Source organism: Botrytis sinoallii (genome assembly GCF_014898435.1).
Source record: "Botrytis sinoallii strain Bc 23 chromosome Unknown BSIN_001, whole genome shotgun sequence".
Classification (NCBI taxonomy): domain Eukaryota; kingdom Fungi; phylum Ascomycota; class Leotiomycetes; order Helotiales; family Sclerotiniaceae; genus Botrytis; species Botrytis sinoallii.
Window position 1 is genome coordinate 2,383,218 of NW_024066028.1, and position 24,994 is coordinate 2,408,211.

The 24,994-nt window shown below is 42.8% G+C and overlaps 8 protein-coding genes across 8 annotated transcripts; 4 read left to right on the top strand and 4 right to left on the bottom strand.

Moving 5' to 3' along the window:
- The first annotated feature begins 1,845 nt into the window (after window positions 1-1,845).
- Window positions 1,846-3,276, top strand: EAF02_000531 (uncharacterized protein). The gene is made up of 2 exons (XM_038896579.1): window positions 1,846-2,233; window positions 2,291-3,276. Exons 1-2 carry the CDS (start codon window positions 2,062-2,064, stop codon window positions 2,992-2,994), a joined length of 876 nt encoding a protein of 291 aa, XP_038763438.1. The 5' UTR covers window positions 1,846-2,061; the 3' UTR covers window positions 2,995-3,276.
- Window positions 3,277-4,244: 968 nt separating this feature from the next.
- EAF02_000532 (uncharacterized protein) lies at window positions 4,245-6,242 on the top strand. Its single transcript, XM_038896580.1, has 4 exons — window positions 4,245-4,395; window positions 4,458-4,632; window positions 5,167-5,444; window positions 5,494-6,242. Exons 1-4 carry the CDS (start codon window positions 4,373-4,375, stop codon window positions 5,654-5,656), a joined length of 639 nt encoding a protein of 212 aa, XP_038763439.1. The 5' UTR covers window positions 4,245-4,372; the 3' UTR covers window positions 5,657-6,242.
- A 4,547-nt stretch (window positions 6,243-10,789) lies between these two features.
- EAF02_000533 (uncharacterized protein) lies at window positions 10,790-12,280 on the bottom strand (the record flags this gene model as incomplete). The annotated part of the gene is made up of 5 exons (XM_038896581.1): window positions 10,790-11,763; window positions 11,844-11,914; window positions 11,967-12,039; window positions 12,090-12,195; window positions 12,266-12,280. The coding sequence occupies 5 exons, from the start codon at window positions 12,278-12,280 to the stop codon at window positions 10,790-10,792; spliced, it is 1,239 nt and encodes a 412-aa protein (XP_038763440.1).
- Window positions 12,281-13,281: 1,001 nt separating this feature from the next.
- Window positions 13,282-15,053, bottom strand: EAF02_000534 (beta-tubulin; the record flags this gene model as incomplete). The annotated part of the gene is made up of 7 exons (XM_038896582.1): window positions 13,282-13,675; window positions 13,733-14,523; window positions 14,576-14,630; window positions 14,693-14,734; window positions 14,804-14,829; window positions 14,883-14,906; window positions 15,042-15,053. The coding sequence occupies 7 exons, from the start codon at window positions 15,051-15,053 to the stop codon at window positions 13,282-13,284; spliced, it is 1,344 nt and encodes a 447-aa protein (XP_038763441.1).
- A 356-nt stretch (window positions 15,054-15,409) lies between these two features.
- Window positions 15,410-17,656, top strand: EAF02_000535 (uncharacterized protein; the record flags this gene model as incomplete). The annotated part of the gene is made up of 1 exon (XM_038896583.1): window positions 15,410-17,656. One exon carries the CDS (start codon window positions 15,410-15,412, stop codon window positions 17,654-17,656), a length of 2,247 nt encoding a protein of 748 aa, XP_038763442.1.
- Window positions 17,657-17,780: 124 nt separating this feature from the next.
- Window positions 17,781-18,964, bottom strand: EAF02_000536 (uncharacterized protein; the record flags this gene model as incomplete). The annotated part of the gene is made up of 2 exons (XM_038896584.1): window positions 17,781-18,715; window positions 18,799-18,964. The coding sequence occupies 2 exons, from the start codon at window positions 18,962-18,964 to the stop codon at window positions 17,781-17,783; spliced, it is 1,101 nt and encodes a 366-aa protein (XP_038763443.1).
- A 675-nt stretch (window positions 18,965-19,639) lies between these two features.
- Window positions 19,640-20,437, bottom strand: EAF02_000537 (uncharacterized protein; the record flags this gene model as incomplete). Its single annotated transcript, XM_038896585.1, has 3 exons — window positions 19,640-19,801; window positions 19,870-20,316; window positions 20,405-20,437. 3 exons carry the CDS (start codon window positions 20,435-20,437, stop codon window positions 19,640-19,642), a joined length of 642 nt encoding a protein of 213 aa, XP_038763444.1.
- A 990-nt stretch (window positions 20,438-21,427) lies between these two features.
- On the top strand, window positions 21,428-22,504 carry EAF02_000538 (uncharacterized protein; the record flags this gene model as incomplete). Its single annotated transcript, XM_038896586.1, has 1 exon — window positions 21,428-22,504. The coding sequence occupies one exon, from the start codon at window positions 21,428-21,430 to the stop codon at window positions 22,502-22,504; it is 1,077 nt and encodes a 358-aa protein (XP_038763445.1).
- Window positions 22,505-24,994: the final 2,490 nt, after the last annotated feature.

Here is a 24,994-nt window from a genome sequence, read left to right on the forward strand (position 1 = left end):
AGACGGAAGAATGGAAGGATTTATGTTGAACCATAAAGGCCAGTTAGAATATTTAAAGAATATCGCGACATCCGCAACCATTTTCCCGTGGAAATTGGCTAAGTGTTTTCCAAGATAAAAGATGCTTTATACTGCATGGCGATAGTCATTTAAAGCCATCAAAGACACTCCATAGATCAGGCCCATAGGGGATCTTGCCCCCATTAGTTAACCTGAATTTACGTACATACTGATCTAAAGCCCCCTTAAACTTGACTTCGTAAACAACATTCGCTAACTATAGTATATGCTCAGTATCATATACCATTAGTGCCATAATTAGATATTTCAGCCATGCTAATAATTCGGCGACCTCGAAGAATCTTGTGATTGTTTCTTGGGCCAGAAAAATGGTAAAAGGGGAGGGGAAGCAAGACAAGAGCGGGCTCAAAGCCTACTAGTTAGGTGTTAGGTGTGTGATGAGAATGTTTACTAATGTTTACTCATGGCTTCCGATGTACCAAAATGGAGCCTCCCAGTCCCAGAACAGAAAACTATGCTTTCATTAATACAGACCAAGACGGTTCTCGAGATTGTCAGAGAATGCTTCCGTAATTCGTAACTAATCCAGTAAATACATAGTGTCTATCGCATTCGGTTATCGTCTATCGGTCTCTAGGTCTTTGCTTTGTACTGGGGTGCAATTTCCCTTGAGTCTTCAGGCAACCATGATGAATATGCAACAAAGATACAATCTGGTAACTATCTCCAACCTGGTCATAACGTGCAAGTTTTTCCTCCAAGGAACGCCAACATACCATGATTAGATAGATGGGTCCGATTAGATTACCGTCGCCGTTGCTAATTACCAGCCATTCGACCTTCGACCTTGCCTTGCTAGTATGGAGTAAACCGAATCACTCACACATCGATTACAGTAGTACTCACTGTGTCGTACTTTACTTCTATGAGAGGAAGATGGATACTGTACCCAGTGTACAAGTGTACAAGTGATTAGTTCTCCGTCTATAATTAACATTTACATCATAAGGGAAGGCAGGAGCGAAAAGAATACCTCATAAGGAAAAGTGGAAAAACATAAATGCAAATGGCTAGGGGCAGTTAGCAGACTGTGTGCTTCGTTCGTTCGTTCGTGCGTTCATTCATTCAACGGCATGGTTCATGGTTTGATGAAGGCTTCAAAATAGGTTTTGGGTTTGTGCTTCATCAACGCCTAATGTGTACTCATAGGGCTGGCGAGTTGTTAATAGAGTTTGCTTTTTTCTTCTTCTTACTGCTTCACCCCTAGGTACATATTGGCTGATTCTATCTCTGGAATTAGTCAAAATTAAAGAATTGTGAAATGTTTCTAAATTTACCTACATTTTCCATCACACACACACACATACATCTCTCTGGATGAATTTCTCCGGTTGGTGGTTGGTGGGTGGTGGTTGGATGCTGCTTTACGAGATAGACATTGATCATACTCATTGATATGGCGGAAATCTATTAATGGCCCTTAATTAAACCACATTTCCAATTTAGGATATCTTGACTACGAGATTGGATCTTTAGTACGCCTCATACATGCATGTGGATGAATGTACCCTTTTTAGGTTTGGACTCGGTGTCTATGGAAGGATGGTGTGTGTGTTTATGTGTTCTGTGGCAGAATCGACTGCCCCAGCTGCACGGCGCACCTCCCGGCCGTTTTTAACAGGGTGCGCAAAGTAGCTTACAAGGGGGGCATGCTGTGCAGGGTATCCAGAGTAATTGCAGGGGATTTCCTCTTCTAGGGTCTTTCAACAGGGTTTCGTCGTTTGTGTTGTAGAGTAGCTGAGCAAGAGGTGCGCCAGGATTCGGGGCCAAGTGGTTTGGAAATTCCGTATAGCTGCATCAGTTTGGTTATCCCACATTCACATATATATGGAGGAAGCCTCCCCAGTGTAAGGCATCTCAAGACCTTGTTGTAACAGAACTTCAGATCCTCCAAGGCTCCTCAGATCAGATTATATCTTCAACTTTTCTGCTTTTGATACTGAATCAATACACATTCATCACTTTGAACAAATTATCAACATGTCTCGACACAGCTACACATACTCCACGGCTACTACCGCCAGACATATGACAGCCCACGGTACCAGCAGTGCTTTCAGCAGCTCTGCCAATCCAGATGAAGATTGGACAAAGATCTCCGATCTTGCTGAGCGCAGAAGAATTCAGAACCGTATTGCTCAAAGAAACTACCGTAAGTTATTCATGCAAGGTTTCGAATCATAAACAGCTACTGATTCCTTACCTCTAGGCAAGAAGCTCAAGAGACGTCTCGAAGACCTCGAGCGCAGAGCCGGTTCCTCTTCAGCATCTCCACCTCAAGCGCACGCAGAGCTTCATCAACAGCCAGAACGTATCAACGAGAATCAACAATACAGAAGAAGCCCAGAACATGTGCAACGACAAGTTTCCCCAAGACTTTTGCCTAGCCAGTACACACCTCCAATGCACAGCGATGACGAGATCATATTTTCTCAAAACTTCGATCGTGATGGATCTAGAACGCCACCTCTATTTACATATCATACATACCCTGCGCCAGAGGACATTTCCTACCCACCATACCCACATTCGCAGCCATACCGCGCAGTTTCCGACAGTGAACGATCAGAGGCATACCAGCATTACATGGCACCAGTACCAGTTACCTTACCTTCCATGATGCATTTCAACGATGCAATCAAGCGAGAACCTGAAGATACCATGAGCCCATACAATATGAGCTACCAAGGCTTGCCAGCGATCGATATTCATTCTCATCACGGTTATGATAATCCTCATGTAAGGCACCCTCAAGCTGCAAAGCCACTTGGACTGGGTCCTAACAGATATATGCAGACGCCACCTTTATCACACTCTTATGAGCATTCTACCACATGCTCCGAGTCCGGATATCAATATCCTACTACTCCTCTTTCTATGCCTCCCTCGCCCCGCATGATGACGCATATATGAGAGAGGGTATCAAAATAACAATTCGGGATATTTGGTTCTTTTGCTTGGGATATGTGAAACAGAGTTCGAAGTGCTCGACACTCGCTTTAGATGGATTGGGCATTCTTGGAAACGATGGAAGATTTGAAGGGTCAATCAATGGGAGTCAGGAGCGTACGGAGTTTGATTTACTGCCGGTAGAAATGAAGGAACGATCCTAATGTAAATACCCAGTACGATTAGTGTTTTTTTCCCCTTTCATTCTTTTGTATAGCAAAATTTGAAACGACTTCTCTACACAATTTCTTCCCACTATTCTCAACGCCACTGTGATGTGTATTCCAAACAATTTCCAGAGACTTTCATTGCCGTGGACCAAATGCCACGCTCAGAATAGATACACCCACAGCCACCAACATACACATATGCTTATTCGCACATTGAGATTTGATCTGCGCGGGCACTCGCCTCCATTTCAACAGTTGAGCGTGCGATTCAGTCACAAAAGATACGCCATGGAATTGGGGACCATCATAGTTCGAGTATAGCAACGGAAGGATAAGGCCAGAGCTCTTCGGTCGAAGGATCCGTAACTGACCATCTTTTTTTCCCTCGTACAACTCGGGTTATACTCCTTGAAGAACCATGCCCGAAATTGATTCTAATACTAGCATCAAATTGCCGCAGTCGTACGGTTAATGCATGCTTTGTTGTAAATCAACGGTCCTGATCCTTGAAGTGCCAGTGTCACTGTTGGTGTTTGTTTTGTTGGCAGCTTGTTGGAAAGTATTTAGAAGTACATCAGGATATCTCAAGTCCGAGTGTAGATACCTAGGTAGGTGGACAGGAGACAGGAGACAGGGCACTAACTAACAAATCTTACCCCCACAATTGCAATTGCTTGATTCAACGCACAGACAATAATACAGTGTGGAAAATCATTAAACGCGCTTAGGTAATAAGATGATTTCCCAGAGAATCGGTATATATGACTATGACTGTAAGATATAAATATAGATAAAAATTAATATCTGCAAATCTATTGGATAGTTTATACGGGATGAGATTTGGAATTATTACATAGATACCGGTATCTTATCTTCAATAGCAAGTAGGTAATGACAGGTAGTAATGATAGATATCTAAAAGCGTGCCTTACAGAGAAGGAGTCTGCTTGTTAGGTTTACAGAACCGAACGGAAGTTCCCTTCTCCTAGTACTAGGTAATATCTTGAACTTCCATCTGACATCAATCGAACCATTGTTACTACCCAACCTTACCATTGGCCTTTTATTAATCCATCATAATCTAGAAAGCATACATTATCGAAAACACGATATTTCCAAAGAGTCTGAGTATTTAACGATCCAGACAGAGATAATCAGTATCAATTTTGGCAATGGATCTTTTTGGTGGTTCAAAGTAAGCATAAAATCTCCGCAGAAGCATTTTGTCGCCCTTTCACTAACGTCTTATTTACCAAGACCCTGGTCAGCCCTCGACTGGACCTCAAGTGATGATAGAGTTCGAGGTGGAGCTTCACAATCTTATCTTGAATGTTCCACGCCTTCCTCTAGAGCTACATTCAAGGGTACACTGGACATCAAAACTCTAGGAGGTGCAGGTTTTGCATCTCAAAGAACGACTGCAGATCACACTGTAAGTTGGTAAAGACGAGGCATGGGTTTTCTCAGTCATCCCGGTGTTTCAAGTGAACTCAATAAAGCGCTTAGCGTACACGCCAAACAAGTTGCTTGCTTTCCATGCAGATCAAGCTTTATCGTTACATTGGTCCAATAGCACCTGGTAGTTTTACATGGCCTTCTCTGAGCTATTTTCAAAGCTCCCTCTGTAGTCTCACTTCGGCTAGAATATCAAACATGCGTGTTGAGAGACAATGGGGGGTTGTCTGTACACGATCTAGAATACTACACTTGTACATGGCTTCCAATCCCATTGCAACATCATGAAATTCTGTTCTGCATAAGGCTAGGTACAGAGTTGTATTACTAGTCAGACGCAAGTTTATGTCGTATGGCGGCCGGAAATTACACCTGTTTGTGGAGTTGGATACAGAAGCGCCTTTTGTTCTTCCCAGTAATGACGAATATACATTTTGAGCGATCCTACGAAACCCTTTAGCAGAATTTTATCGACTGGCGATGAGCTTCACGCTAACAGCTGAATTTGTAGTGGGATCTCTCAGCGTACGATGGAATTTTACTCCATCTAGGAAAGAGTGATCGAAAAATGTACACCTTCATCCTCAAAGATGAATTACTTCCAAAAAGTCCCAATGGGAGAGAACAAAGTACGATTAGTTGGGAGTTTGACTTCAAAGGCCCTGCAGATCATTCATCGATTTTTGTGAAGTGGGCAGATCTGAAACCCACTTATAGGGGGCGCGAAAAGAAAGATGCCGTCCCTCTAGATTTGAAAAGCATTAGAAGATTTAGTATTATGATGCGAAGGTAATTCTGTCGGTCGAAACCAATATCATTTTTTACTAACCTCAACAAGCTTTTTCGGCACCCAAGAAGGGGACTTCTCCCTGGATATCATCTCAATATCCGCCACAAAAGATAAAGAGGATATCGATACACCGTATCGAGATAATCCCAATGAGAAAGGTTACACAAATTTGGATTCTAGAAAGGGTGAAGAAACCCCTACAACGCGGTAGAGCTGGATGACCTGGTTCTTTGGGTGCAATGTATCATAGGAATCGACGGACCGGTACATAAATGATTGACCTCCACAGTGACTCCGGCGGCAATCTCATCGCGCCACGATATATCCACCCCCGCTTCGATCCTTGTCCACACGAGGTTCGTCTGAAAAACCATGTCAATTCTGGTGATTAGCCAATGAACATTGGATACTGCCGGAAGTAAGATGCTTATCCTATCCGGTTTCTTCATGCAGCTGCGAAGAATGATCCACTATTCTTTACAGAGAAAGTCCGTTAAAGATTCCTGACCGGAAGTATAATAGAATATTTTGTACCGCATTTACATCTGCCACAAAATACCTGCGGTTGACAGTCGATGATTGAGACATTGGCTACCTCGGACCGAATTTAATTTGAGCTAGCCATGTTTACACAAGTACGAGGAACCTCCTCATTCCTTCCGGATGTACGGTACTACCCTAAACAAGGCTCTCTCAAAAGAGGGCTTCTTTCAGCGGAATTATCCTAGAGTGTCACATGTGTCTTTTTTGATTGCCAAGATGTCAACGCTTTAATCCCTTCATCGCATTTGTTAGCTCCATATGTATGCTTCAATGAACCACGTAACTACCATGCTGCAGTGTAGTATTCGTATACACACTGAAATAAGCACTACATAAAGTTCATCCGATTGAATGTCAGGTACCCTACGTTCTTCATTCTAGAAGCAATCTAGTTGTATTACAGTATTACATCGTGTGCGGCACATTTGATTTGAGATCTTACGAATTACTTGTTCAGTCGAATGCTATTCCTTCAACCCGTCAAGCTTCCAAATCCTGTTTTCCGCGATATAGTTTCGAACCTGGTCATACTTAGGAGAAACCCTGTATCCTCGTGCTCTACGCCGCAATACCACCCACACCTACAGTTGACTCCATTTTCCCAATATGTCGACGAACCATTCCTATCATCCCTGACAGCTGAAGGTTCCACGTTTTTCCCTTGTCTAACATCTCATCAACACCCACACTTTTTCTCTCATTCTTATTACACCCATGCAAACTATCGTACCGAGTACACTTTGTCTGCCCCATAACGATGATTACTACGATATATAGTAGCTCGTTTCGTTTCGTCTTGCGCCTTCAGCTCCTTCGCGCGATGTGTCTCAATTGAAGATAATTCTCCACAAACGGCACGCACGGGTAATGGTTATCAATCAATAGAGAAATCCCATATCTGCCAATTCAAATGTACAACATCTTGGGGCCCTGAATCTTTTGTCTCGGGATATACGGCATAGCCCCTAAGAATTTACTGTTTGGATTTTCATTATTTAGATTATATACATTATGTTTCGGAGCGTAGCGAAAGAAACTTATGCGTCGGATTTTACGGAATGTTTATATGGTGTATATAGATTATATTTTCTATACTCAGGAATTCAATTTGTATGTGATTATATGATCTGTATATAGTAGTTATATGATATTTTTTATTATGAAATTAATTGTATAAAGAATTAAAAAAAAATAAAGAATTAAAAAAACAAAGAATAAACTTTATCTTCAATTCTTTAATATTCAAGATTTATTAATAACTTACTAAAAACTTATTATTATTATTATTATTATTATATTTAATATATATAGAAATTAGTTTTTAAACTCTTAATTCTTACAACATTTAAATGTCAATCAATAAATCAATTTTTTTATTCTGATTGTCTTTTTAGAATCTTAATTGATCTAAATGATCTAAATGATCTAAATTAGAATCTAGAAAAAATTATAAAAGAGAATTTCTATTATTTCTATTATTTCTATTATTTCTATTATTTCTATTATTTCTATTATTTCTATTATTTCTATTATTTCTATTAAATTATAAAAATAATAACGTAATGATATATTAAAATAATAATAAAATAAATGAATAAATAAGAATAATAAGAATAATAATAAAAATATTATAAAACAATAGAAAGTATTAGGCGCTCCGAAACACTGACGAGCTGGCTCGCCCCGAAATTTTACGATGATTCATTCCATACATCCTTTCTCGGTCAAAGCAGGGCAGCTGGAAAGAAAGCGAGTCACTGTGCCTTGCTAAAGACATAGTCTAGATCTCACATAAATTATTGTCACAATCGTCTCATTCATTCCAATTGCAATCTCAAAATTTAACATTCATTAAATAATGTGGAGTATCGACTCATACGTTACCTTCCTGCTACCAAACTTTGTTTATTCGACCGCGAGGCACAAAAAACTTCAAGGTTATTTATATCTTCACGTTTCCCTTTTAGCCTTGTTCTCCGGATGTACGGATCGTCCTTCAAAATCCAGAGTCTAGACACTTGGGCTCGATACGATTTACCCCAAGGGGACATTTCCCCATTCTCATGCATACAATTGTCTCCAATTCAAAATCCTACATCTTGCTCGTCTATTTTCTTCCCTGTGTTTTGTAACCCTTACTGTAGATGAAAACGTACCATAAACTAATTACCTACTAGGTACTCACTGGTGCTCAACAAAAGTATTTGATTGGACATCACAGTACCTATACGAGAGCGCCATGCACTCCTCCATCACATATCCACTCAAACCACGTTTTACTCGGCCCCCATTGCTTTACTCATCTATCTATCTATTAGAGGTTAAATCTTGAAACAACAACAACCACCACTTTAAAAATATTCAAACCCCAATTTTGCCAGGATGCTCCAAGATTGTAAAACTTCTAGAAACGTTCATGGCATAGGTACTTCTGATTACAACAGATATTACAAAGTACATTGATCAGTGTATCGCTGAGTAATAAACCGATCAGTCGAATATGAGGTAAGACGGGTATTACCCTATCTTCGAACCAGATCGCCTTACCGCTCCAAAGGTTCAGGTACGAACGCGTACACGCGGAGCCATTCATCTGATTCCTTTCAGAACGGTACGAGTCCCATCTGCAAAATACCGCACATCCGTGCAGGTACGAGACGCAGGCTTACGGTACATACTCGATCTTCGAGCCTGAGCAGGCTGGTACAAGTTTGTTCCGGCGCTGAGAGTTGGCCATCGGCACCAGATGGGGTTTTATGTGTTTCCTCTTGTTCTTCTAATGATTTTCTTTCCTTTTTTCCTTTGCGATAATTTGATACTTCGGCAAAGAATTCATTGCATGTTTGATGGTGTCGGTGAAGAAGATATGATATGTGGTGTGTTCTCTGTAGACAGATGTCACTTGTAGTACCACAAACCACCAGCACAGCTACAGCCGTAAAATACGAAAGTGAGCCGCAGCAAAAAATTCTCCTCTGCAGTCGTCCATAAAAATAGACACAATCCATTTCTCCTTGGCCGATCTTAACTTCCCTATCCCATGACTATATGTACATAACTCTCCATCCCGAGATTCCCAAACCGGAAAAAACGCGCGCCGCTTATATCTCTGTGCCACCACACCAAGCCGCATACCATACAGCATACAGCATACCTCATCCAAGCCAGCACCCCACGCCCCATTTATACACCAAGCTCTACCATATGTATCCTACGTAGGAGAAATACCACTCTACACTCCCCTCCCCCCCCTTAACACACCACACCACCACCCACCACCGATTCCACACCGCCTTCACTCACTCACTCTACACATTCGCAGCGTACAGTCTTACAAATCTCCGACTCGGAAACTGGCTATGTTTTGGGAAGAACGCGAGATGATGACATACTTCGTACACACACGTTTTCTTGTACCATCTCCCGTACTCACCAAACAAAGAAGGGGATGAAAAAGAAAGCATGATGGAGAGCCTCCACCACTACACCACCACTTTCACATATACGTACAGAGCAAACATACAACAGCCATTGCCAGCCCAAAAGGAGGCAGTGTAAGCCAACATTACTCTAGCTCTCCTTATTTTTACAAGTCAAGTCTCCCGAGAAAATAGATTTTCCCTTGAAGCGAGGGGAAGGAGAATCTCCACACACAACGACTCGTTAAACCCCATAGCTCTATACTTCGTTCCATGCATATCCTACATTCCATCCATGTTCCATGCAGAATACATGTATAAGATTCCTTCTATACTCTATGCATTCCATAATGCAACGTCGGCACATGGCATTTTTTAGAGTTTCTCTGGATAAAGTGTATCCCTGAATGCGAATACCACCCACCTTTCTTACCCATCTTTTCACCCTAACTCTCACCTTCAACCGTATCATCTCTAAATGACAATGTTTGATCACCTTGCTGCTAATTAAAATCATGACTGCAAGCAAAAATCTGCGCCTGGCAAGTTTTTAAACGAAGCTTTTGAGTACGTTGATTGCATGCACTTTCCCATCGAAGCTTGCTTGCCAAAATGAGAATTTTCCACTAGACCAGCAGTACCTTCGTCTGTGTACCTTTACTAAGGTCGCTTAGACCATTTTTCCACTCCCCTCGTCCCCCTTCCTCATTTCACCCCCTCTGCTCTGCTCTGCTGCTTTGCCTTAGCTTACCATACATTGAAATTACCTCATTCATCTACACAAAGAATGTACAACCCCTCCATCCTTCCCCGTTATAGACCCTACCAATGACCCATTACCACATCAACAAGCCCTACACAACACTCTACCAGAACCTAGGAACCAAAGAACTAAGGTCCCCAAACGGTTCTCTGCCACTGTCTCGCATGCATACATATGCAACTCCTGCATTGTACACCTCGGCATCTATCTAAAACCGCGAAACGAAATGAGATGAGATGCAATGACATAAGGGAGATCAGATGAAAATGATACAGGTGAGAAGGGGGAATACTTGTGTTAAGCGAGTGCGGCATAGTACATGACCAAGAACAGATCCAGATATCTGTTAGTAATCACCATTAAGTCTTTTCTTGGAAACAAACACATAATTCATCATGAATTGAAGCGGCACTGGCAAGAACAAGCTGGTCTGTTTTCATTCATATGCGACTTCTGTGTAGCATTTTAGTTTACTATATTCCCATCCCCATCTGCACTCCGACGACCGGAGACAATTAGTGCATCATCTGAATTTTGTGCGATGTTGCAAGTTCCCAGATGTCTCAGGTCCAAACCAAGACTCAGACTAAGTTCAAGCCATTAAGGTGTCAAGATCCATCTATAGTCTTTCACCAGCAGCCGCCTTAGCCTCACCATACTTCTTCAATCTGATAGATTGAACGCTGATGAAACCAGTGGTATCCGCAGGAGCGAATGAACCAATTTCGTCCATTGAACTCTCACTTGCATCGTACAACTTCTCGGTATCTGAGGAACGACCCAAAACACTGAAGGTACCCTTGTATACACGACATCTGACTTGTCCATTGACATTCTTCTGGGAAGCGACAATAGATTCCTCGATGAACTCACGCTCAGGGGAGAAGTAAAGACCGTTGTAGAGAATCTTGGAGTAGTTGAAGGTGACGAATTGATCACGAAGAGCACGGACTTCGCGGTCCATAACCAAACCTTCGAGATCAACGTGAGCGGAGCGGAGACATGTAAGACCAGGAGTTTCGTAACATCCACGGGATTTGAGACCAATGAAACGGTTCTCAACGATATCGATACGTCCAACACCGTGACGACGAGCAATGGCATTAGATTCGAGGAAGAGCTCAACTGAATCAGTGATGGTCTTGCCATTTGTAATGAGTTTCTTTGGGAGACCCTTCTCGAAAACGAGAGTGAAGTCTTCTGGCTGATCAGGAGCCTTCAATGGATCAACAGTCAACTTCCACATATCTTCTGGAGGGGTGACATCTGGATCTTCCAAGATACCAGCTTCGTAACTGCAATGTGCCAAGTTCTCGTCCATACTCCATGGCTTTGCCTTTGTGCTGCTGACTGGAATGCCTGCCTTGGCAGCATATTCGAGGAGATCGTTACGGCCTGCGAAACGCTCGTAGAATTCTGGTAGACGCCATGGGGCAATAACCTTGATGGTTGGTTGAAGAGCATAGAATGCGAGTTCGAATCGAACTTGATCGTTACCCTTTCCAGTGCAACCGTGGGATACGGCAATACATCCTTCCTTTTGGGCGACTGTGATTTGTGCACGAGCAATGACTGGACGAGCAAGAGATGTACCTGAATTCCAACCCAATTAGCCTTGAAACTCTCCTTCGGTCTTCTTCGGTCTTCTTATATAGTATATGTGTATGACTCACCCAACAAGTATACGTTCTCGTAGATGGCGTTACATTGGACGGCAGGGAAGCAAAGTTCGTCAACGAATTCTCTGGATATAATGTCAATTGAGTTCTTCTCTAAAAATGAATAAGTTTGCATACCTCTTTAAATCCTCAACATAGCATGCAACAGCTCCTATCTTCATAGCCTTAGCTTTGGCAGCTTCGAAGTCCTCTGCTCTCTCATTAGTAAAGTCTTACTCTTAGAAATGCAGAGTATTGTACCCTCTTGACCAACATCAGCCATGAAGCAGACAACATCATATCCCTTCTCAATCAACCAAGCCAAAATACAGCTGGTATCCAAACCACCACTGTAGGCGAGACAGACCTAGAATCAACAAGCATCAGCTCAAGCTCTATACCCTTCTGTCTCATACAGATTTGAGGTTGATTCTTACCTTATCCTTTGCCATTTTGAAATTTTTTATATGTGAGAATTGTATGAGGAGTAATTGAGAAGGTTAATAAGTTTGTTTATATTCTTGGAAAGTTATGAGTAATGTCAGTTGTGGATTCAATTGAGGGACGGGCCCCAACAATAGTGTATGAAATGGTGGGGTTGAACTACGCGCTCTCCTTCAATGTTTTTCTTTATCAGACCAAAATTTTCACCTCTTCAGCCACAAAGATAACCAAATGAAGTTAGTTTAAATTGACAGCCTTACCATTTTCCCCTGTCAGATGTGGCAGTTAAAAACAAGATAGCCAATTGAAATGTTCTGACCAAAATACATGACATGAAATCCTTATCAGAAGACAAGAAAAGAATTTTCGTGACTGCTGCAGTGTTGCAGGTATTGGAAGTGGAAACTCAAAAACACCCGATATTGACCGTTAGTGCCTCTGTGTGAGTACCTACTTGATGCACATCAAACTGATTTGAGAAATTGATACATTTTAAAGAGGTGGAGCGATTCTGACCAGCTTGAATTGACCAAAGACTCTTCTTGTGTGCACAGAGGCGTGAGCATTGAGGTGATGATCTTTACGACCCTGAATCACTCAAGATGAATGTAGAGATGATGGATACCCTTACAGACCATCTCAATAATAGGAACATGTAATTTTATCTTAGCCAAACTTCTTAGTAGACTCTTTCGGTATTAGATAGTAGATCAGATAGCACATTTGACATCACCATATAATTTTGCAGTAGGCATCAAGTTGTAAAATACTCTTGATTTCTTAATCCATCAAGATGAACTACTTCATAGGGTATCGACGATGTTCAGTCGCTCTACGCCCTCAATACCACTCGCTCCTAATTAACAAAAACACTAAAACAAACCACACTTGAGAAATTATCAACCTTGCTATCAATAAATATGATTCGACATCGTGTTGCCACTAATGCAAGATCAGTAACCAGCCCGTCGTTTCCTCAAAGAAGCAAAGTAGAAATGACGTTAAACATCTATTCCTCGCCCTCAATTGGGGCCTCCTCTTCGTACTCCTCCTCTCCCTCAGAGATCGAGGCATCCTGGTATTGTTGATACTCAGAAACCAAATCGTTCATGTTGGACTCAGCCTCAGTGAACTCCATCTCGTCCATACCTTCACCAGTGTACCAATGCAAGAAAGCCTTTCTTCTGAACATAGCAGTGAATTGATCACCGACACGCTTGAAAAGTTCTTGGATGGATGTCGAGTTACCAACGAAGGTGGAGGACATCTTGAGACCACGGGGAGGAATGGAGCAAAGGGCGGTTTGGACGTTGTTGGGGATCCACTCAACGAAGTAGGATGAGTTCTTGTTTTGGACGTTGCGCATTTGGTCCTCAACCTCCTTCATGGAAACCTTACCACGGCTTAAAAAAAGTTAGTATCTACAAAATTTTGGCAGATTCATTATAGGGCAGACTTACAAAATGGCAGAGCAGGTCAAGTAACGACCGTTACGGAAATCGGAAGCGGCCATCATGTTCTTAGGGTCGTACATTTGTTGAGTCAACTCTGGAACAGTGACAGCACGGAAAGAGTGTGCGCCACGACTGGTCAAAGGAGCAAATCCAACCATGAAGAAATGGAGACGGGGGAATGGAACCATGTTAACAGCCAACTTTCGGAGATCTGAGTTAAGTTGACCAGGGAAACGAAGACAGGTGGTGACACCGGACATGACGGCGGAAACCAAGTGGTTAAGATCTCCGTAAGATGGGTTGCTGAGCTTCAAGGTTCTCATGCAAATATCGTAAAGAGCCTCATTATCGATACAGAAGGTCTCGTCAGAGTTCTCAACCAATTGATGGACAGAGAGAGTTGCGTTATATGGCTCGACAACGGTATCGGAAACCTTTGGCGATGGAACGACGGAGAAGGTAGCCATCATACGATCTGGGAACTCCTCACGGATCTTGGAGATCAAAAGCGTACCCATACCAGCACCAGTTCCACCACCGAGGGAGTGGGTGATTTGGAATCCTTGAAGACAGTCACATCCTTCAGCTTCACGACGAACAACATCAAGAACTTGGTCGACAAGCTCAGCACCCTCAGTGTAATGACCCTTAGCCCAGTTGTTACCAGCACCGGATTGACCGAAAACGAAGTTGTCTGGACGGAAGAGTTGACCGAAAGGACCGGCACGGACGGCGTCCATGGTACCTGGCTCCAAATCGACGAGGACGGCACGGGGAACATACTTGTTGCCAGAAGCCTTATAGGGGTTAGTGGATGGTTTTCGTAGAGTCGAAACTGTGTATATATACCTCGTTGAAGTAGACGTTCATACGCTCAAGTTGGAGATCGGATGTACCATTGTAGCTGTAAACAAGCCATGTTAGTAACGCTCAGAATACGAGACAAGAGCTTCCGATATTACTTACACACCGGAACCATCAAGACCGTGCTCGCCAGAGATAGTTTGCCTGTTAAATGGTTAGTTTAAATCTGAGGTTGTCGCGAAGCAGAGCTTTCGCAGAGTCGGCATCTCGTACCAGAAGGCAGCACCAATTTGGTTACCCTGAGCAGATGGTCAGTAAAGCTCATAGGATACATTTGGCTGAATTGACTTACACATTGGCCGGTTTGAAGATGAACCTGTAGATCGAAAAGTCACTTGGTCAGCGATATGTTACTTTTGAAAAATATATAGTGGGGTGCTTTTCAGGGGTAAAGTCGACGCGTCTTGCAAAGAGGCGTAGAAGTCGTAGATGAAGAGAAAGAAATACATACGATTTCACGCATATTGAAGGTTGGTTATGATTCTTGTGTCGAGGTATTGAGATATAGGAGTTTGGGTATTGAGAGATTGAGAGATGGAGGTGGTAGACAGAGAAGTATTAAGAGGTTAAGGATTGCTGAGATGTCCTTGTGGATAGTGGAGTTTGTTGTTCACCGCTAGGCAGGAGTAATCGGTAAACAAATAAAACACTAGTGGGGATTAATTTACTCAACAGGTTTAGTGTGTCGGACGTTGGAAAACCGCCGATCACGTGAGAATAAACTTTCGGATGGTGAGGCAATTCGCAGCCGATACATGTAGAGGGTCTCTTTGTTGACGGTACGAATTGATATTTTACTTCCGTGTCACATTGATCATCATGGAAAACGAAATTAAAGCTTTCTTACCCAACATAGATCCGGTTCTATCGGAGTATTCAGTTGGATACCTCACCCATGCATCAAACGCATATGTCGAGGCAGACCAAAATGGTCCATCACCATTATCAGAAGCAGCGGTTGCTATCTCTGCGCTTTTACTATCAGCTTCTGGGGATCCGAGTCCAGAGAACCAGTCAAAGATCAACCAGATAGTGGAGAAATGGGTTCAAAAATTTGATGGGAGTGGGCAAAATAAGCAGCTCTCTTCCGCTGCCAAACGACTAGACCAAGCCATCCAAGTTGGGGCTCAGAGGAATATGTCGTCTACTTTGGGTGTGTCGCTTGGAGGTGTTGATTTGGAATCCGCAAATGTTAGAAAAGTGGAGTCGAGAGTTGATAAAAAGAAGTTGGAAAAAGCAGAAAGAAAGATTGCTGCCAAACAAAGCAAGAAGGAATTCAAGGCTGTCGAATATGAGGCTTCTAAACTTATCAATCAACCCGATGACGCTCAGTCCTATGAAGAGTTCTTCATGGCTGTCAATCCTTTGCAATTGGGATCGGGTCAATCTACAAAGAGCAAGGACATCAAGGTGGACAATATCGATGTTTCTATTGGTGGTTTGAGAATTTTGTCAGATACAAATCTGACCTTGGCTTATGGCCGAAGATATGGTTTGGTAGGTCAGAACGGTATCGGAAAGTCTACTCTATTGAGAGCTTTGGCAAGGAGAGAGTTGGCTGTACCTACTCACATTTCCATTCTTCACGTCGAGCAAGAAATCAGCGGAGACGATACACCTGCATTACAAGCTGTACTTGATGCCGATGTATGGAGAAAACACTTACTTGCAGAACAAGTCAAAATCTCCAAACAACTTGCAGACATGGAGGCAGAACGTTCATCAATGGCTGATACCTCTGAGCAAGCAGAGAAGCTTGACAAAGAGCGCGAAGGTCTTGATCAGACATTGGGTGATATTCAAGGCAAGCTTGCAGAGATGGAATCTGACAAAGCCGAATCTCGAGCTGCAACCATTTTGGCAGGTCTTGGTTTCTCCCCTGAACGACAACAATTTGCTACTAAGACATTTTCTGGTGGTTGGCGTATGCGTTTGGCATTGGCTAGAGCCTTGTTCTGTGAACCTGATCTTCTACTTCTTGACGAACCGTCTAACATGTTGGACGTTCCTTCTATCACTTTCCTTGCCAATTACCTTCAAGGATATCCAAGTACTGTTTTGGTAGTTTCTCACGACAGAGCATTCCTGAACGAAGTTGCAACTGATATCATCCATCAACATTCCGAACGTCTCGATTACTACAAGGGTGCCAATTTCGAATCTTTCTATGCCACAAAGGAAGAACGCCGCAAGACAGCACAACGAGAATACGAGAACCAAATGGTCCAACGTGCTCATCTCCAAGCATTCATCGACAAGTTCCGTTACAACGCTGCCAAATCCTCCGAAGCCCAATCCAGAATCAAGAAGTTGGAAAAGATGCCGATTCTCGAAGCCCCCGAATCCGTATACACGGTTCATTTCAAATTTCCCGAGGTGGAAAAACTTTCTCCCCCAATTGTCCAAATGACAGATGTATCCTTCGGCTATACTCCTGACAAGCCCCTCCTCCGCAATGTCGACCTGGACGTACAACTCGACTCCCGAATTGGTATCGTCGGACCCAACGGAGCCGGTAAAACCACCGTTCTTAAGCTTCTCATCGGAAAGCTCTCTCCTACCGGAGGACTTATTTCTCAAAATCCTCGACTCCGTATTGGTTTCTTCGCACAACATCACGTCGATGCTCTCGATTTAACCACTAGCGCCGTCGGCTTCATGACCAAGGCCTACCCCGGAAAAACCGACGAAGAATATCGTCGCCACCTCGGTGCCTTCGGTATCACCGGTATGACTGGTCTTCAGAAGATGGAACTTCTTTCCGGAGGTCAGAAATCTCGTGTCGCATTCGCCTGTCTATCTCTACAAAACCCACATATCTTGGTTCTTGACGAACCTTCCAATCACTTGGATATTGAAGCTATGGATGCGTTGAGTCAAGCATTGAATGCATTCCAAGGTGGTGTGCTGATGGTTAGTCACGATGTTACAATGTTGCAAACGGTATGCACAAGTCTTTGGGTTTGTGATAACGGAACGGTGGAGAAATTCCCTGGAGATGTGCAGGCTTACAAGAAGAGAATCACAGCACAGGCAGATGCAAGTGGTGTTGTGCAGGCTCACTAGGAAATATTCAAAAAAAAATTACAATTTGTCGACTTATCATACTCCAAGTTTCAAATTGCAAGTCAAATGATGCTTCCATTTCTAGCGTTTTTTATATCCAACATTCCCACCATTCATAGCACGCCTAATACCCCTTTTTCCTATCCACTAAATTAATAAGATCTCTTCCCTTCTCTATATTCTCTAAATTCGCATCCAGAATTGCAAAACTCCTCTCCGCATACGTCGTCCCAAGCCCACTGACGTGAGGTGTAATAGCCACATTTTCCAAGGTCCATAACTCGCTATCTTGAGGTAAAGGTTCTGGGTCCGTAACATCCAATGCAGCTCCCCTCAAGCCTCCCTCACTCAATGGCTTCTTCAAATATGTAATCAGATCTTCTTGATTAATAATACCACCCCGGGCAATATTGATGATGAAAGCGTTCGTTTTAGATCCCAATATTTCGAACTCGGCTGCGGACAGGAAGTGGCGAGTTTGCGGTGTCAGGGGAACGGAAATCAAGAGAATATCAATATCTTGTTTAAGGAAGTTATGCAGACTCTCCTTGTCGAGTCCGGAGTACCAGGCAGACGGAAGTGTGCCATCTGGATCGCCAGTATTGGGGACGATATATTTACCCTCATCTTTCCTAGACTCAGGAGTCATACGTGGCGACGCAGTATAAGCTATAACATCCATTCCCATAGCTTTACAGATTCTCGCAGCTTGTCTGCCAATCGCTCCATACCCAAGAACACCCAGTCTTTGTCCCACACAATCTCTCATTAAACCCAATTCTTTGTAATCTCCCCAAACATGCTTCTTCTGCCACTCAAGCATTATCTTCTCCCTATGCGAATGGCTCAAGATCTGCATGATAACCCATTCTGATATCTGCGGTCCATGTACACCAGACGAGTTTGTAATTGGGATTTTAGTGTCTTTCCAGATGGGAGTGTTGCTCAATCTATCTGTGCCAGCGCTGAAAAGATGAATGAGTTTGAGATTCTTTGCTTTCTCGGCGGAAGGAGGGAACGATGAGAGGGTAACGAGTATAGTTGCATGATGCCAGGTTTCTGAGAGGCGAAATGATATTGTTAGAACCCCGATACCCGGAACTTCTGGAAACGGGAAGGAAATGACAGGGCAGGTTACTCACCATCCGGCACAGTCGCAAGTTCCAATGCTTTTCCTACACCAAAGAACATCTGTTTGTATGTGATCTCCACGTTATACTTCTGTCTCAACCTATCCAAAATTTTGGCATCTTCTGGAAAAGGGAGAAGACATAAAATATGCTCTTGTTGTTGAGGAATCTCGCCCATGATTGTAGATGTAAGTAAAGTCAGACGATCAGGGGCAATTGTGTACATAAGATATAGAAATAATAGATACTAGAAGCTCGGAAAGGGCAATGAAGCTTTATATATCCAGCTTACAGACGATGAGAACAGAACGAGATTATAAACGTAATAGTATTTCACACGTAATCCATCTCACACGGGGAGATATTATAGTGGATATTGGTCACAATTGAGAAGCACATTTGGATTTATCATCCAAAATTGGGTGCTCACCGAAGTCGCACCCACTCGTCTCATCCTAGAGTATTTATCGAGAACTCACTCGTATCTGTCTGAGCATCCATGGATTTTGGGGTACAGTCACAACCCGCTGAGAGTAGTAATCCAATTACCCCGCTGCACCTCTCAAGGTTTTCGGCGCTAAGATAAGATAAGAAGTTACATGAAATTTCCTGATAGGCTTCTGATGCCATGCGAGAATGACAGAAAATGCTCAATTATCACGATATACATCTGATTCTGTGAGATTCTGCAATAGAGGAGAGGAAGTTGCTAATTCAATGCAAGGATTGATACAAGATCACGATATTTAGTCAGTTTCGGTAATCTTCGTCCAAAGTCCATGAAACAATATCAAAGATGCTGGAGTTTTACTTTATTCTGATTCTTTGAAAACTAAATCTATTAAGTGAAAATCTATTGTGAAGGTTGTTTGCGAGCCATTTCATCGTGTTCTTCAATATCCTGGGCCTCCCATGGATAACAAATCCATACATCCTCAACAGTTCTTGCAGCGAGATATCTATCATCCTTCAACATATCCTCAGGAAGCGTACCCTTCTTTTCCTTGTTCTTGTTCTGTCGATGTCAACGCATTAGTAAATTCCCTTTCTGATCGCGCATATAAAAATCGATGAATCACTTACATGTAAAACAAAGATAGAGAAGACAGTCTTTTCTCCTTGACCTCCCAACTTTTGTCTGGCAAGCTCAACATCCTTCTCCAACTCCTTAACGGCATACTCCAAAGTGGTTCGGGTATCATCAACTTCATCGACGATCAGAATTCTCTTTCCAACCAAATTCTCCATGTTACCCAAGCTGTTCAAATCTAGCCATTGAGTTCTCGTAACCTTTGTGCCCACTTGCTCAACCTCCCCTGGAGTATTTGAAGCCGAGGGGTGTGTAGGAGGTAGCTGTTCGTATAGCGAAAGACCAATAGCTTGAATTGGAATGTTGGGACTTCCGGGTTGTTTCAAAAACGATCGCAGAATACGCGCGGGGACATATCCACCACCGCCAATAGCGATCATAAGTTGAGGTTGGAAGTCTTCGAGAATGCGTGGTGCGGCTTCTTGACAGAGTTTGTGGACCTGAGGAAGGTTGTCAGTGGTGCTTCTTTGCTCGGAGGGGTAATATGAGGTCAGGAGGGGCATCTTGAGCTTCTGTGTGCGCGCATACCTGGTTATAGGTCACATATTCTTTGACAACCATCTTTAATGTGATATGTGGGATAACCTTATGTGATAAGTAGATCTGTGTAACTTGACGAAGAAAATATGAATCTATTCCAAGATTTTTCTTATTGAACTTAAACACCCGGAGTTTACCTAAGAGACGTGAAAATAAAATTATTCAAAAGTTCATGATCCCAGTGTCCGGGGAGTCACTGGTCGTATGCGGTATACCGTACTAACTAGCTAGATAAACTAGCGGACTTCGCCTGCTGCAGAATCTTTACTTTCACTCCTGTTAGTTGACTATATTACAGATGATTGGTTGTGTTTGCTATGCAGATACATTTTTGCTGCTCGTAATAAATGTGCGACGATAAAGAATTCTAGTACGTATATCATTGGATACCTAGCAATATCAGTCTCACACTCTCTCTCCAGCCTTTACATATGAAACAATGATATTTTGTGTGCTTTTTATAAGGTTAACCTTACCCCATTTTACAATATTTAGCCTTGCTGCGGTTATTTGTGAGCGAAACCCTCATCCGTCATTTTTGATTGATGCAACGCAGTATTACATATCTACTCCGTACGGTAGGCATACTTTTCTCATTCTTTGTATCCCATCTAGATGATAAAATCTTCAGGATGACCATCTACGTCGTGAATCATCATGGCAACCATCCGTATAGGTCACATATTGACTCGAATCCAATGCCAATAAGAGTTTACAAAATCTTCCTATGATTGGTATATTTTACATTCTTTCATTCCTCATTTCAAAACTCTGCCGCCAATTGTGACATCAGATACTACTTCTCAGTTTCTGAATTGGTTTAGAGGTAGATCATATTTAGGACCCATAACTTCGATTGGTGGGAGAACTAGTAAGTAGTTCAGAACGATCATGCCCCAAACACTCATTGCTTCTATTCACACTTTCCCGCACAACAGTTTGTGCGAGATCTGCAAAATATACATCTCTGCTATATTGAACTCCTGTTTACTTATTGCATCCTTCGCAAGTATGCCAAGACCAGCCCCAAATCTTAACATTCCCCCATCTTCCACCACCGTGAGTGTCCGCATCATCGATACTACTACCCACATATCCGGTATTCCCCTCTCCGAGTTTGTTTCCCCCGCTATTTCAGGACACACTCACTTTTCCATCCCCGCCTATTCATTTCTCATTGAGCATCCCTCCTCCCGCTCTCTCCTCTTCGATCTTGGTGTCCGCAAAGACTGGGAAAATCTCGCCCCCCGCATTACCGAACGCATCAGAGATGGCGGCTGGAAAATCACTGTTCAGAAGGGTGTACGTGAGCAACTAGAGGAACATGGGGTATCGGCTGCCAATATTGAAGCCGTAATCTGGAGCCACTGGCACTGGGATCATATTGGAGATCCTAGTACATTTGATAAATCCACCGCTCTGGTCGTTGGCCCCGGATTCAAAAAATCCTTCACTCCGGGTTACCCTTCCGATAATTCCTCCCCTATTCTTGAGAGCGATTATGCCGATCGTGAACTCCGTGAAATAGCTTTCAATTCTGGTCTCAAGATTGGCCGCTTCGAAGCACTCGATTACTTTGGAGATGGTTCTTTCTATTTACTCAATAGTCCGGGGCATACTATCGGCCATATGTGTGCGTTAGCCAAGGTCAAAACGAATCCAAATTCGTATGTGTTTATGGGAGGTGATGCGTGTCATCACGGGGGCGAATTTCGACCTTCACCTTATCATCCTCTTCCAGAATTTCTCACACCAGCTCCTTTGCCGAGTTACGGGATAACCTGCCCAGGTTCGCTCTTTGAGCCTCTTCTTCGTGATAATGACAGAGAGAAACCATTTTACGCGATAGCAAGAAGGGATGATGGAAAACAGGTGGCGCATGATGTAGACGAGGCAGAGAGAACGATTGAAAAAGTCATGGAAGTGGACGCATCGGATGAAGTATTAGTTGTTATGGCACACGATGAGACATTGAAAGGTGTGGTATCGTTTTTCCCTCGTTATGCCAATAGCTTTAGGGAGAATGGATGGGCAGAAGAGGGAAGATGGTTATTTTTGAGAGATTTTATAGGGGCTGTGAAGGATTGAAAACTACCTAGTATAGATTCTCGTTATATCGTCGGTAAAATTTATACATCAAACCAATGTGAATGCCCTCTTGAAGACTAAACCACCAGCTCAAACATCTACCTAAAAGATGCTCAACAAATCAAAATCAGGCGCAGGCAATATTTTACATTTCTGCAGATTCTGCTTGTTTTCCTACACATCTCTTTGGTTCCAACACTCATTCAACTTACAGTACCACAAAGCTCTATCTAGATGGATGATACATGACAATTGACTATTCAGTCCGGCTTCATATTCTCATTCAAAGTCGAAGTCACATCTTACCATTCACCACTCGGCTTCCACGTCTCCCAAGCTCTCAAAAACATCGCATACATCCAGGGGGGAAAATATCATCTTTTTCATGTGAGGTGGGGAGTTTGAATAACTTCCCCGAACCATGGTTTATTTTCTTCCCAAGAGGAGGAATATTTTATCCTGAATAACCTCATCTCAATTCTCTTGATGCACCGAGAATGAAAATCAATCGATACAGCATCGAGTGATGGGGCAGCGAGGAGAATCCCAAGTTGATAATAGCATTTTTAGGGTAATCCGGTAGGATACTCTTGGCCGCTATGCTAGGGTGCCGATATACTTTACTTTCGATTTGGCGTTTCTATCGACGGAATGAGGGTGGGATTTCGAGTTGTAGAAAGGGAATAGGGGTGTATGATTTTCAGAAGTGGAAACCGTGGGTTGGGGTTTAGATATCATGGTGGTGTGGTGGTACAGCTCAATATTTAATTCTCCATCATGTTGGAATTTGCAATTCCAACGTAGATTATGTAATGTTATATCTAGAATTTAAACAGATTTGCGCCCGTCGTTGCAAAACGCATAGCTATATTTTATTCATACAATTTCATTGGGGCCTATTTCACAAGTAAGTATCGTCTTATGTTACAATCATAGGATATTCGAGTTGTTCAAATTTTTGAAGTCTCGCAAGACTAATGACTGGATGACTTGATATGATATGCGGCTTTTGGCTTCTGAAATCTCGTGTTGGATTTGATCAGGGTGCAGTTGGTTCGCCAGCCTAGTATGATCTCAATCGTTGAGGAGAGGAGTAAAGACAATTTGATATTGCTTGAGGCTCATCCACATGACTTTCCAATATCAAGGATTGAATACAATATTTGAAGTTTGAAGTTGCTGGAATGCTGCTTAGTTTGGGCCACTATTTTGTGTTACCACTGGCTTCACAAGGACCTAGCGTTTCAGAATTGAGTGTGGTAGCACAAACTTGGAATTTATTTCCCGAATATTCTTGGAGCTCATGGATGTGGGGGTTCGGATTACAATTTGATATCGATGAACTACCCCGCGCCCATGAGATTGGAGTGGACGAAGAAAAGCCCCTTGTGCCCCGTCTCTCTTGTCATCCTACTTCGAAACAGGCTCAATATTCATGAGAGAAAATAATTGCAAACAATATCCTTAAAGTTTGAAATAGTTACAGTGGATAAATTATATCAGAATGTTCGCAGATCTTTGAGATGCTAGCATGATCTGCAATCATCGACATCATGCAGTTCCAAGAAGTCTTGATATAGGGGTGCTCGACGCACGTAGTGAAGAAGTTCACAGAATCGGAGACTTCTCCAAAATCCGCAGCCAGATGTTACACGCGAGAAGTGCATTTGGTAGAACGATTTATATCAAATATGATACCCCGCATTGGTGTGGTTGTATTGCTACCCAATATTAGACTCCTTTAAGTGTTGCTGAAAACTTTCAATTTCATACACTGTTCGCCAGTCCTGGAAGTATCTTTTCAAACAGCTGTATCAGATATCCATGAGTTGTGTACTTGTTTTCCACAAGCCCAAAAGCACGATAGTTATACAGAATGATCATGAGGATAATCTCATCAGGAGAGGCGGCTGAAACATCGGCAATACGCGGCACGCCAGCTCAATAACAGCATGAGATATGGAGGGCGACTTGATGGAGAAGCTGCTTTCAAGGATAAGGAGCTGCTTCTTCTATCGTTGCTCGTTGCTCGTCGCCACTGTTATCATCTATTTCTGTACATTCCCGCAGATTGAAAGCCCAGCTACCTAACGGAGTACAACAAACTGAAGAGATGATAGGCTGAAACTCACCCTGTGATAAAGATAGAATAGATGAAGTTGCCAATACTCTTCCGATGGCTTTTTATATACCAAGTCAATCAGATATAGGGTACTGGAGCTTTCACCCTAACTCACAATATAGGTACCCCTACTGACAATGCATCCCACTAACGAAAATGCGAGCGAGCCGCGATACTCAGAGGTTTCACTATAAGATATTGGAAGACATTTCTTTTCTGAGGCTTGAATGCTTGGCTTTGGCTACTACTATCGCCACAATGCGGCCATGCTCATTGACAACCCTTTACTCCAGACGCTTTACGAGGAACAAGCTTCGCGACTCAGAGTCAGTGATCATGAGACAGGATCAAGTAACCACTGCTCTGCT

Excerpts from the sequence above, each read along its gene's own strand:
- EAF02_000532 (XM_038896580.1), top strand. The coding sequence starts at position 4,373 with ATGGATCTTTTTGGTGGTTCAAA. Across the intron at positions 4,633-5,166 it reads GAACGACTGCAGATCACACT|TGGGATCTCTCAGCGTACGA; the intron begins GTAAGTTGGTAA and ends CTGAATTTGTAG. Across the intron at positions 5,445-5,493 it reads TTTAGTATTATGATGCGAAG|CTTTTTCGGCACCCAAGAAG; the intron begins GTAATTCTGTCG and ends AACCTCAACAAG.
- EAF02_000531 (XM_038896579.1), top strand. The coding sequence starts at position 2,062 with ATGTCTCGACACAGCTACACATACTCCACGGCTACTACCGCCAGACAT. Across the intron at positions 2,234-2,290 it reads TATTGCTCAAAGAAACTACC|GCAAGAAGCTCAAGAGACGT; the intron begins GTAAGTTATTCA and ends CCTTACCTCTAG.